Raw genomic sequence first — 14,089 nt, 5'->3', positions numbered from 1 at the left:
AGATCTCTCATTCTACTTTCTTAGTCTTGTAATGTCTTCAGAGGAACTTTGTTACTTTGAATAAAGCCTATATATTACAGACATGACAATACATACAGATCTTCTTTGTTTCAAAAAGAAAACAAATAATGAAATCATATGGCTGGTAATGATTATGTGTATGAATTACTAGTTCATGCATTTGTTCAACAATATGTGATTGTTGCCACCTACGTACCAGGTTCTGTGCCAAGCACTGGGTCTCCAGTGGTGATATTTTTTGTTTCTGCTAGTCTTGTCAAATTTTAGAGGAAGGATACTAGTATTGGGAAATACAAATAATATTATGATCAGAATTATGCTTTAAAATTTTACTTTGTACTGATTTTATTTTATTCAGCCAAACTTTAAAATTTTAAAGCTAAAACATAATATGAGAGAACCTAATATAGAAAGTTATGTAATGAAAAGTAAAATCTTTCTTTCCTCTCCCCCAAACCACTAATCTTCATTCCTCCAAACAAACTTTGCTAATGGATTTTGTGCTTTGTTTCAGAGTAAAACAAAACAAAAATCTAAAACAAAACACACACAAACATACATATATATGTTTGCAGGCACACAGTAGTATTATATGATATATTCTGTACCTTAATATTTTCATTTAGTATTTTATTGCATATATCTTATAACTTTGCCATAGGACATATATATTTATCTCATTTTTATTTAAAAGACATTGAAAAAAATTCTTAAACACAATCGAATGCGTAGAAAAAGTGTAATGTAATATCAACAACATTTGTTTTTCTGAGTGAGTTATCCTACTTCCCAGGAATATCTTGGTATTTATTTTTTATAAACAAGTAAGTATCCTAGAATACAATCACCAGAACTGGGAAATTTAACATAGATGTATTTCTACATCTTCTCTTCAGATACGATTCAGGTTTTGCGGTTGTCCTAATAGTTAAAGAATCTATTTTTAGTAAAGTGATCTATTTCAAAATCTTTCATTTCATTTAGATACCGTGTCTATGTAGTCTCCTATACTTGGAATAGTTTGCCAGTGGTTTTGTTGTTTTGTTTTATTTTGTTTAATTTTCATGATCTTGACTCTTGAAAATTATAGACCAATTTGGATTTTTTAAATGTTTCATCTAATTTTAGGTTACGAATTTCGGACAGGAATAATATGGAGTCAATGCTCTGTTCCTCTGATTGAATTCTGCCAGGTCTCAGGTGATGTTAATTTCTCCTATTAGTGATGATGTTCACTTTAATTTCTTTGTAATGTTGGTGTTGTCCCAGCTTTTATACCACAGAGTTACTCTTTTCCTTCCCATTTACAACTAGTAAGCATCTTGTAGGGAGGTACTTTGAAACCATAAAAATATCGCATTCCTTATTAGATTCTCCATTTGTTTATTTCTATCCATATACATCATGGTTCCCATTTTATTTATTCAGTTATAATCCTTTATCATTTACTTTGATGGGTAAATTGTCCCAGATTAGGCTACAAGGGTTCTTTCAAGCTGAATCCTGTGTCCTTATGACTCAGAAGACCCACAATTTTTTGATACCTCCTTGCTCTGTGGCATAGTAAGATATTTCAGGTTTATCTTGTACTTCCCTTACCCCAGTCCTGATTTCAGCCTTTTCTCCTGGAGTCCCAGTTTCTTCGGTGGATGGTATTTAGAAACCAAGATCTGGGTGATAGATGTGCTCACTTCTTTGGGGGATATTGTTGGTCTCAAGTCCTCTCAGTGGACAGAGCATACATGTGGCGATACATGCACACACAGACAAGTGTATACACATGTACATTACATTTATTTTTTGTATTTCCCTTTCACTATTTTTAACTCACTTCTCCACAAGATTTTTTTTTTTTTAAGATTTATTTATTTATTTATTTGAGAGAGAGAGGGGAGCAGGAAAGAGAGTCTCAAGCAGACTCTGTGCTGAGCTCAGAGCCCCACTCAGGCTCGATCTCATGACCCTAAGACCACCACCCAAGCCAAAACCGAGTGGGACACTCAACCGACTGTGCCACCCAGACTGTCCAATTATTTTTTAATGTATCTACTTGGTTTATCTGTTCCTTTGTGACCAATTTCCCATTGCTACTATCATTTTTTCCTTGTACACATGCTTTCTTTACCCTACGTAGGCTGTGATACACCACAGGACTGCCAGTAACCTCACCCACAGTCAGCCCCTCCATGTGGAAGTACTCTTCATCCCACCCATTGCCCAAGAGCCCATTTGCAGGGTGAGCCCCATGCCTCTGTGTGGAAGCCCTCCTTACCCTCCTCAGGCTGCAGCACTAGGTTCTTGGACTGTTCCAATGTGGGGATACCTTTGTTACCCTCCTGTAGCTTTTATTCCCCATGCTGGATAGTCCTCTGCCAGTCCTTACCTGTTCTGTTCTGACATCCTCTTCTGAATCACCAAGTTTCCTCCTTATCACCCATGCGGACTATACCTTGTTCTACCCGAATTACTTTAGAAAAAAAATTATTCAGGAAGATGAAGAATGAATTAAAAAAAAATCATTATCTGCCAGTATTTTTAGCTTAGACCATTTCTCTTTCCTGATTCTCTCTCAGCCTCCACCTCCCTGCCCCCCCCCTGGCCCCCCCCCCCCAACACACAGCAGCTGTGATTATCGATACTTTTAGCTCTTGTTTTAGCTCTTTAATGTAGGTAGTCCTTAACTAATGAGATTTATATGAATTCTCTGTAGACCTAAACATCCTATTCTGGTTTCCTCCATCCCTGGGATCTTCTCAGTTATATAACTACCCTTTTCTGTGTCTGGTATAGCTGCTATTGAAGGAAACCTTACTTCAATACCACAGCCACTAAAGCAGGAGATTATGGCTCTATGATCACCTTTTTGCTAATTTGGACCTCAGTGATCTTGAAGTCTTAAGACTTAGCTCTGTGGTATGCAGACCAGGAGCCAGGGGGCTCTAGACAGCTCTGAGTAGCTCCAGGCTGGGAGCCTCAACGTTGGACATGGCTTGAATTGGCTTTAAGATTAAAAGAGCTTTAGGGACCTGGATAGACATTTCTTCAAAGAAGTTATACCAAGCCAACAGGTACATAAACAGATTATCAACATAACTACTCATTAGGGAAACATAAATTAAAACCATAGTAAGATGTCACTCCACACCTGTTAGAATGACCATATCAAAAAGACAAGAGATAAATGCTGACACAGATGAGGAGAAAAGTGAACCTTTGTACTTTGTTGCTGGGATTATAAATTGGTGCACCCCCTATGAAAACAGTATGGAAGAGCCTCAAAAAATTAAAATAGAACTACTGTGTATGATCCAGCAATTTCACTTTTAATACATCCAAAGGAAATAATACATACTCCAAAAGATGTCTGCACCCTATCCCCATGTTTATAGCAACATCATTTACAACAGCCAAAAGGTAGAAACTACATAAGAGGTCAAAAGGTACAAAACTTCAGTTATAATGATAGAACCAGTGCTATAATGTATGACATGACTACCAGAGCTAACATCGCTGCATGAGGTACAGGAAAGTTGTTAAGAGAGTAAATCCTATGAGTTCTCATCACAAGGAGAAAGCTTTTCCTTTTTCCTTTTCTTTTTTTTTTTTTTAGGTCTATATAGGAAGTGAGATGTTAGTTGAACCTACTGTGGTAATCGTTTCACAATATATGTAAATCAAGCCATCATGCTATAGCATTTAAACTTATTCAGTGATGTATGTCAACTGTCTCTCAGTGAAACTGGGGAAAAAATAAGGTAACAGCATCTACAAATGGAAATATACTTGAGGGTTCTTTAAAATTAATGCATTTTGTTGAGAAAAATATACATAAAATCACCTGGGAAGAAACCAATAAATGCAGATTCTAAGAATTGAGAAAACAGGAAGATGTTTCACACTTGCACACAAAAAGAAGGGAGAGAAAAGAAAAGTCCTTTGGGGCTCAGGGAACTTGAGGGTTTGAGGCTATTAGAGGGACTTCAGCCATGGTGTAGTGTCCTGGGATCTTTTGTGCTAACTGGGAAATGTGGGCAGTTTTTTCTGGAGGCTGTTCTGGACTATAATAGAAATTCACAGCTGTTTCGTGTTCTATTCACATATAGATAAAATGTAACATGGGAATTTGAGCTTCTGGGTGCAAGGATGAGTTTGTGTCAGCCTGACCTGGAGAATGGGCAGTCTGTTTCTGTCGGAAAGTCAAAGTTATGACATCTGATACTGGCAACTGAAAAAAAAAGTTTGTATGAAATTTTAATCCCTTAACAGTTTTCTGCTTCTTGATTACAGCTTTGCTTATTATCTATGGTTATATGTTAAAATAGTATATTCATTTGTGTAACCCCTCTTTGAAATCTTCTCCCCAAAGGAAGACATCCCTGGCCATTCTAAAATAAACAAACAAATAAATAAATAAGTCTTTAAAAACCATGATAATAAATTAACTCAAAAAAAATTTGCCTCCTGGGACGCCTGGGTGGCTCAGTTGGTTGGACGACTGCCTTCGGCTCAGGTCATGATCCTGGAGTCCCAGGATCGAGTTCCGCATCGGGCTCCCAGCTCCATGGGGAGTCCGCTTCACTCTCTGACCTTCTCCTCGCTCATGCTCTCTCTCACTGTCTCTCTCTCAAATAAATAAATAAAAATCTTTAAAAAAAAAATTTGCCTCCTAACCAAGCTACGGTAATCTTTTTATGTGTGACACTTGGACGAGAAGCACATTTTGTTATGTATTCACTTCACTGATTGGAGATTGTGATTTTCCTTTGGCCCAGTAGCATATATCTCATTACACTTACAGCCCAAACCCATAGGTTCCAGGGTCTTGGGGTGTCACAGGGAGCAAGTCAAGGAGGTTTATTACAGGGTCCTGGGCTGAGGACTCAGACTATATACTGTTTATTCATTCTTCCATTTCTTCGGTGGGTATTTACTAAGCACTTCTTGTGTTCGACACACTCTGAAGTGTGTACCAGATCACAGACTTGAATATAACATCAGGATTAAGTGTTTAAAGGATCACTCTAGGGGCACCTGGGTGGCTTAGTGAGTTAAGCCTTTGCCTTTGGCTTAGGTCATGGTCTCAGGGTACTGGGATGGAGCCCCGCATCGGGCTCTCTGCTCAGCTGAGAGCCTGCTTTCCCCTCTCTCTCTCTGCCTGCCTCTCTGCCTACTTGTGATCTCTGTCAAATAAATAAACAAAATCTTAAAAAAAAAATAAAATAAAATAGAGAATCACTCTAGTAGCATTGTGGAACATGGAGTATGGCGGGGTGCAAAGGCAGGGGAACAGGACAGAAAAATTGCAGTGTTCAGGGGCAAGCGGCTGACCTGAGGTGAAGGCAATGGGACAGAGAAGATGGACTAGATTAGACCTAACATGGTTTTTAAACCCCAAAGGTTAGGATTCCCTTTAATGATCAAAGGAAACCCATGGTTCCCTCTACAGAGAGAAAAGGCACATGGGTGAGCATGTCTACAAGTACAGTTTCACAAGGCCTCTCTTTCTCGGTCCCCTTTAGGAAAGAGGAGCACAGGCCTGATCCTAGAGGTCTTCAGGGACACCTGTCCATGAGCCCTGAGCTACTAGACTTCAAGAAGGGACAGCACATGTCACGCTGGGCTGATGAGGAGGCTCTGTAGAACCTGAGCTAGGACTTACATGAAGGAGGGGGGTTTCAGCAGGTTGGGGTAGGGAAGCCTCTTCAGATGGCATAAGCAGTTCCCAGGCTTTTGGCACTGCGTGGATCTTCATGAATTGTTTGGGGAGCCATAAAGCTTGAGTCTCACGAATAACAATATACTACTCAGGGACTATCTTAAAACTCCTCTTCTTATTCAATGGTGCATGTGAAGCCGTTAGGGTTTTGCCTGATACTAGAACACAGTCAGTATTAGTTCTTGTTATTATTAAGTACGTCAGAATCCAAAAAAAGACTGTGATATGTATTACTGTTTCCCCAGATAGATAGAGAGTTATTTGATAGTGAAGGCTTTCCTCTATCAGCAGTCCAGGAATTAGGAATGAAAACCAGATAAGAAAGAGCCCTGAAAATTTTAGCATTTCCCAGCCGTGCTGTCAGAGTTTCTCCTTTGTAAGATTGGGTGTCATGATACATGTCTCCTAAGAGTGACCAAAGTTGTCCAGCTGCTGTGCTGAGCCACAGTGAAGTCAGGTGGTTTTCTCATTTGCTTTGTAAATCTAATGACATGGTAACAGGGCGTGTGGCCATCCATATTTTAATGTTTTTCACCAACTTCTCTTCCATTAAAACTCTGACACCTCATTCCCTAACAGGAATTACACACAAGGATCACACAAACTACAGTGAAGCCATCCCCTTGCCAATAAATAATAATGAGAAATTATAGTTCATTCTTTACATTTTTAAAATAGTTCATAACAAACTTTTAAAAACTTTTAAAACTTTAAAAAAATTATGTGGTTCATGTAAAATGTAACAGAATATACAAAAATGGGACTTTAAGTCAGGAAGTTTGGACAGTGACATCCTATGTTACCATTTCAAACACACTTTTATAGGAAAGATGTTAAAAGGGATAATTTTTAGGAAAACAGGAGGAAGTATAGGGTACGATGAAGTCCAGGGATTGCGAGGTTTGTTTGATCACATGATGGAGTTAGACTTTCTTCATGTTTTATTTTAGTCTCCTGTCCCAATCCTATCACCCATAATCCAAAAAATGTTAGGAATATAAAGTTGCCAAATTATCTTTGGAGATTTTGACATCTTGATTTGAATTTTCACAATGAGAATGAATCTTTGATCAAATTGTTTAGAATAGAAAATTCTCTGAAAGTGAGTTCATTTTTTTTTTTTTTAAGATTTTATTTATTTACTAGAGACACGGAGATCACAAGTAGGCAGAGAGTCAGGCAGAGAGAGAGGAGGAAGCAGGCTTCCTGCTGAGCAGAGAGCCTGATGCAGGGCTCAATCCCAGGACCCTGAGATCATGACCTGAGCCGAAGGCAGAGGCTTTAACCCATTGAGCCACCCAGGCGCCCCAAGTTCTTTTTTTTTTTTTTAAGATTTTATTTGTTTATTTGACAGAGATCACAAGTAGGCAGAGAGGCAGGAAGAGAGAGGAGGAAGCAGGCTCCCACTGTGCAGAGAGCCCGACTCAGGGCTTGAACCCAGAATCCTGGTATTATGCATGACCTGAGCCGAAGGCAGAGGCTTTAACCCACTGAGCCACTCAGGTGCCTCTGAAAGGGAGTTTAAAAAAACTTGTGACTTACAGGACATAGGATAAAAGGCAGTTTTCCTGTTACACTTATTTTTGGAAAATATTGAGCCTTGATAACATAGAATGAGGGCTGGCTTCACACAGTGGCTACATGTGTGCATTGTGTGGTCTGACTCTGAGCTATGTGATCTTGGAATGATTTGACCTCACTGGTAGGATTGTTCTGAGATTTAAATGAGAGAACGGGGTATAGATAGGTATTGGCCCAAGACCCAGAGGGAGCAATCACTCAGTAAAAGTTAATAGCTCATCAGTACCTTCATCAAACGCTGGTGGCACTAACAAATGGAACTTTGTGGTATTTAGGACAGTGATGATAGAATGGATTATATCTGCTTTCCTATAGTTAGAAGCAGGACTGGAGGCAAACTTCAGGATTTGAGCTTTCATATGATTTTCACAACACTAGCAGTTCCAAATGTACCTGAGCTTAAGTGTCATCAAGGGAAGTATTGGGGGGTTTGTTTTACCTCTAACTATAGAATCTAGTAAAAGAGTCAGATTAAGTAAGTGTCTTAAAAACAGTGCTCAGGATTTTGAATTTTCTACTTATAAATATGGCTATTATTGAGTATCTTCTGTGAACTAACATTGTGCTATGAGATTTTTAATTTTTAACGTAGAATAAAATGGACTTCTTTTGTTCTAGAAATTTTAATATATATGTAGATTTATATAAGTACAATCACAATCATAGTTCAGTTTCATCACTCTAAAAATCTCTTTTGTGCTGAACCCTTCTAGTCTTACCCTCTGTGTGTCCCTAACCCTTGGTGACCAGTGAGCTGTTCTCCATAGCTGTAGTTGCCTTCTCTAGACTTTTACATGAGTAGAATCATATAGTACCTAGCTTTTTGAATCTGGCCTCTTTCACTGTCTTGGTGCATAAGGTCTTTGAGATTTATTCTTGTCATCCCATGCATAAATAATTCATTCCTTTTTTGTGCTGTGTGGTATTCCATTTGGTATCAGTTTGAATTTGATAAGTGGTAATTTTTCAAATATTAGTAGCCATATTGGAGTCTGAAACCATATCAGTGAGCTTTTCATACTGTGTTAATAAGAAATGCATGATCTCTCTATACTTTGAATGGATCTTTTTTTTTAAGATTTTATTTATTTATTTGACAGAGAGAGATCACACGCAGGCAAAGAGACAGGCAGAGAGAGAGGAAGGGAATCAGGCTCCCTGCTGAACAGAGAGCCCGATGTGGGACTCAATCTCAGGACCCTGATATCATGACCTGAGCCGAAGGCAGAGGCTTAACCCAATGAGCTACCCAGGCTACCCACTTTGAATGGATCTTATAACTATTCATGATTCTGTAAGATCCTGCATTAGTCACTTGAAAAATATTGGTTTGCTGATATAAGCAAATCTTTCAAATACTGATACATTTCTTAAAAAATATCCAAAGTCACATTTATTAATGTTAGTATCAATCTCATCAGACAAGTCTTCCAAAGCTGGCAACCTCACAGTGATGAATATTAGTTTTCCAAAATATTAGTTTTTACATGAAATTTTTAATTTTATTATTGACCCAAAATTTTGTCAATTTCTTTTTGACAATTCACTTCTGCTTTTTTTTGTTAAGTCTGCCAAATTGTCAAGTCTGAAACTATAGTTTGTCTGCCAAAATGGTGTTCCAGGAAAAAAAGTGGCTATTTCAATTCATAGCTTAATCACACAGAGGTTGTGTTGTGTTTTGTTTTTGAGACAATCATGATACTATTGTATACAGAAAATACGTTTTATGTGTACTTTCAATATTGTCACGGAGAATATTCAAAAGATGTTTATGGAAGGGTTGACTTCTTGAAATTAAACACTTTTACTGCTTTTTAAAAGATAGTCTTAAGATTAAAAAATTTTTGAACTGTGCATCATAGTGGTAAAGACAAGAACTGCTGGTGTAGTGTGGTATCAATGCCTTTACTCTTCTAAGCCATCAGCAGATTTATCCACTATTGTTCTTGCACCATCAGTGCAAAGGTCAACGAGGTGAAAAAAGCACACTCAAAAATGTTTGAGGATTATGAAAATAGTTTTGACTTCATGGACCCCCTGAGGGATATCTCCTGACCCCGAGGGGTCTTCAGACCACATTTGGAGAACTGCCTATAGATTGTGATGCATATTGATTCAAAGAAGAACAAGATCATTGTGGAATACAGGTCCAAGGATAAGTGAGGAAAAAAGAAGGATTGGGATGTTAAGGCATGAGAAAATAGAGGTGAAGGGGAAGAACATCACTGACCCTTAGAAGGAGTGAGGTTGTGTCTTACGCCCTAAAGATCTTCAAAACAGAATCCTATTTACTCTCTTACAACATTTACTATTACAAATGGCTGAAGGTAGAAAACCAGATCAAATAATTTCTTGATGTTCCTCTAAGTTCCAATACTATAATTTTGTAGTCCCAAAGGATTTGCGGCTTATAATATCTCTAAGTATCATTGTCTTTGCTTCAAACATTTTTTTCAGACTGTTTTAGCATTCTAAATCAGTCTTCAGTTTTATATGGTTTCATAGAGCCATGCAAGATGCTGTTTTCAGTAACTTGTAGGTTGGAATCAACTCAGAGTCTTTGTCAGAGCTGCTAAGGGAGCTGCTACGTGCAGCTCACACACATGCCAAGGATAAATGCGGACAGGTAGCCATTGGCAGCTTAGGCCTTCTTCCCACCTACATAGAAAGCATCTCCGGACCCGAGAGCCTCTGATTACTGTTCTACACTGTGGCTTCTGAAATGGAAGGGCTTGACCTTCCTTTGGCTCACCAACTGTGAGGGTTGGACACGTTTTGCCCTGGTTGGCAATATTTCTTTATAGGGATAAGAAGGTTATAAAGTGATTTTTGACTCCTCTCAACCTTTATATCTGAGGATTATATTATAGAATTAAAAGTATCAGAAATAAATTCTGAATGTTTATAGACCATGTGAGTTCATTTTTGCTGTATGTATGTATAACATAATACTTTTAGGGGATAAAATCTAAATTACAGTTATACGATGATAATTTCCAAGAATCCATTTCTACTTTAAGAAAAGACATTTTGTCCCTCAAAGTTTTAAACTGTGTTACATTTGCAGATAAAGTTTATCTTTTGTTTTAAAAAAAATAACTACTGGAAATCAAGGTCTCAGGAATGGAACTTAAATATTTGGAGAATTATCTTCTCTTCGAGTTGTTCTGCCTCTAGAGAATAGAACTAACTCATGGGGAAGATTGAGGAAGGGCAATTAAAAGTGAATGAGGTGAGGGGCACCTGGACATTTCCGTTGGTTGAGCGACCGACTCTTGATTTTGGCTCAGATCATGATTTCAGGATCATGGGATCGAGCCCTGCCTCCGGCTCCCCACTCAACGGGGAATCTGCCTAGGATTCTCTCCCTCCTCCTCCTCCCCTTTTGCCTCTCCCTTCACACACACTCTCTCTCTCTCAAATAAATAAATCTTTAAAAAAGAAATAAGTGAGGTGATATTGAAGTGGCCAACAGCAAGACCCATTAAAAGGATTAGGATGTCATTTCTTCAAGCTGGAAACCCAAAGGAATATTATTGAAAACTATAAAATGTTATAGCATATGGATAGTACTGAACATACTTGTTCATCAGATCCCAGAGAAGGACCATAAAGGAAATTTTGGAGTTCTAAAGAGGCAGATAATATATAATAAGGAAAAAGAATCACTTTCCCATGCAGTAGCCACATTATAAAAATCATTTTAAACGTAGGTGGTTCAGATCTCTTAAGAAAAAAAAATCAAAGAGAATTTAAGAAAATTCATGTTTAGTAAAGCTGTAATAAGAATATAATTAGGCGCCTGGGTGGCTCCATCGTTAAGTGTCTGCCTTCGGCTCAGGTCATGATCCCAGGGTTCTGGGATAGAGACCCGCATCGGGTTCCCTGTTTGGTGGGAAGCCTGCTTCTCCCTCTCCCACTCCCTCTGCTTGTGTTCCCTCTCTCACTGTGTCTCTCTCTGTCAAATAAATTAATAAAATATTTAAAAAATATATATATATAATGACAAGATTTCCTTTAACTTCTATCTTTTGATGGCTAGAATGCATTTGTAACTTTTAAACTAGAAATTAGAGAACTTTGAACTAAATAATCTATGAGTTTGATCTAAGGTCGTGGCTATCATATCACTGTGTTCAAAAAGTATCGCCCTCGCCCCGCAAGGACGACAAGAACCCTGGTTCGGATGCATCTTCTCTCTCTTCTCTCTATTTCCGCAAGTCTACACACTTATATACGCTTACATGACCAATCAGCGAGCAGGGTACAGCAGGGAGCAAATCAGGCTGCGCACCTAAACGAAAAACTTCGCTAGCAACCAATGCTGTTTACTTCCTCTTTGGGCGTTCCGCTTAGTCTCACGAGGCAATCCTAACCTGGCAACTAGCCAGGCGCCATCTTTAAATGGCGGAGGCCGCCCTGGCCAGGGGCCTGCCTCCGACAAAAAAGAAAAAATAAAAATAAAAATTTAAATTCAAATCAAGGTAACAACCTTATTTTATATTTTTTCCTCTTTCTGTTTTTCATAGTTTACAAATTATAACACTAAACAGAACCTTGTGAGTTCACTCGGTCTGTTCCACGGCTCACCTGGAGCTGTTTCAGAGACGTGGTTGTCTCCTCTGCCATCCATCATCTCCTTAGCAATATATTCTCCCGCTTAGCAATTTGCTGATCTTTATTTTCAAACTGAACCCAAATATCTCTCATTGTAATAACCCCCAACATTTTATTCTGATCAATCTCAAACCATTATCAAACTGCAAAAATAGCACAAGAAACATCCATATACCCCCTCACCTAACTTTGCTAAATATTAACTTTTCCCCCCAAGTATTAGGTCTCTTACTCTAAAGTATATAGAATATGGATTTATGTTTCCTATATTTATGCTCATACATTAATACCATTAATATGCATGTATGTATACATATTCTCATGCCAAACCATTTGAGAATTATTATGGACATCAAGACTCTTCATCTCTAAATGCTTCAGCATGGATATTCTAAAAACCAGAACATTCTCTGCAAAATATCCGAGAGTGCTGACAGAGCAATCTTTTTTTTTTTTATATTCTTTTTTTTAAAAGATTTTATTTATTTATTTGACAGACAGAGATCACAAGTAGGCAGAGAGGCAGGCAGCGAGGGGAGGGGTGGGGGAGCACCCACGATGTGGGGCTCGATCCCAGGACACTGGGATCATGACTTGAGCTGAGGGCAGAGGCTTAACCCACTGAGCCACCCAGGTGCCCCTGACAGAGCAATCTTGATAGAGTAGTATTAAGTAAGAGTCTACTCATATTTCCCTGGTTGTCCCAATAACATTGTTTTTATCATTTCCTTCTTTTTTCACTAGAGGATCTAATCCAGGATTATATGCTGTGTTATTCATCCTATTTTTTTTTAGTTTCCTGTAAATTAAACAGGTCTCCAGGTTTTTTTTTTTTTTTTTTTTTTGATGGTGTTGCTGTTCTATATAATATTGGTATTGCTGGAAGGGCCAGTCTAGTTGTGCAGAATATCCTCCATTTTTGGATGTTTTTCATTGTTTCCTCATGATTAGATTTATAGTAAACCTTTTTGGCAGGATATCTGCAAGGTAATGCTGTGTCCTCAGGAGACATAGAATGTCAGTGTGTATCCATTATTGGTGATTTTAAGGTAAAAGGAATAACTGCATGATTTTTCCATTGTCAAGCAACTTTTTCCTCCCCTTTTTAACTCAAATATCTGTACAGTGATATTTTGAGATTGTATGAACTGCCACTTCCCCACTTTTTTTTAACCTAGTGGTTTTAGTACCCACTGATGACTGTTACCTGCTCTTGTTGTTGCTAGGCATGTGTAAATTCTGGTTTTCCATTTTATCATTACTTTTAAATTTATTTGAATTGCTTTGCTCTTTCTTCTCCTTCCTCTCCCCTTAAGAAAAGATATTTTTAGAGACACTATGTTCTTATGAATATGCTTTTTCAATTCATTATTATCATAATCTACTCTTTTCATTACCCATCACTGTTTGCATTATACCAAATTTTACCAATGGGGGCCCCTCTGAGCTGGTGTCTGTTCCTTTTTGATGTGTTCTCATCAGTTGGAGCACAGTCTCTATGGCACAACTAGATACTTCAGGCTTAACTTGGACTTTCCTGTCCAGAGAAGCCTCTGGACATTCCTTTTGGAATCAGGCCTAGTTCTAAAACTTGGACCTGGACACAAGATTTGCTCATTGCTATTGGTGTGTCATTGGTTCTAGGCCCTTTCAAAGGATACTAGCACACATACACATGTACACATACATACACCCATATGTGGAGAGCACTGCTGTAGCTCTATGGTATAGTACTGCTATGCTACTGCTATCAACTTTATTCTAACACCGCAGGTTCCTTCCTCCCTACCCCTGTTCCATACTTCCATTTCCATTCTCCCAAAGCTTGTACCCACAGTGGCAATATATTTACTTATTTCCTCAGTCCTGCAGCACACAGAATATAGTTTCATATCTGCTACACCAATACTGTGACCAACAACAAACTTATGGTGCCAAATTCAAGATTTCCTACAATTCTTTTTTTTTTAATTTAGTGGACACATGATGTTACATTAGTTTCTCCTACAGTTTATTTATTTATTTATTTATTTGACAGACAGAGATCACAGGCAGGCAGAAAGGCAGGCAGAGAGAGTGGAAGGGAAGCAGGTTCCCTGCTGAGCAGAGAGCCCAATGCGGGGCTCCATCCCAGGACCCTGGGATCATGACCTG

The 14,089-nt window shown here is 38.4% G+C and overlaps 1 protein-coding gene across 11 annotated transcripts in view; it reads left to right on the top strand.

Annotated features, from left to right (window-relative positions):
- The window catches only part of ZNF385B (zinc finger protein 385B), a 400,466-nt gene that overhangs the window by 213,181 nt on the left and 173,196 nt on the right, over nt 1-14,089 (top strand). For 5 of the 11 annotated variants that reach the window (XM_059394258.1, XM_059394257.1, XM_059394259.1 and 2 more), the window contains one exon: nt 1,150-1,221. The exons of the other annotated variants lie outside the window; for them this stretch is intronic. In XM_059394258.1, coding sequence (XP_059250241.1) covers nt 1,150-1,221 — 72 coding nt within the window. The remainder of the gene's footprint in view (nt 1-1,149; nt 1,222-14,089) is intronic. 11 annotated transcript variants of the gene reach the window in all.

This window comes from Mustela nigripes, chromosome 3 (genome assembly GCF_022355385.1).
Source record: "Mustela nigripes isolate SB6536 chromosome 3, MUSNIG.SB6536, whole genome shotgun sequence".
In the NCBI taxonomy this organism is placed as follows: domain Eukaryota; kingdom Metazoa; phylum Chordata; class Mammalia; order Carnivora; family Mustelidae; genus Mustela; species Mustela nigripes.
The sequence above is the reverse complement of the archived record's forward strand: the minus strand, read 5'-3'. Positions and strand labels throughout refer to the sequence as shown.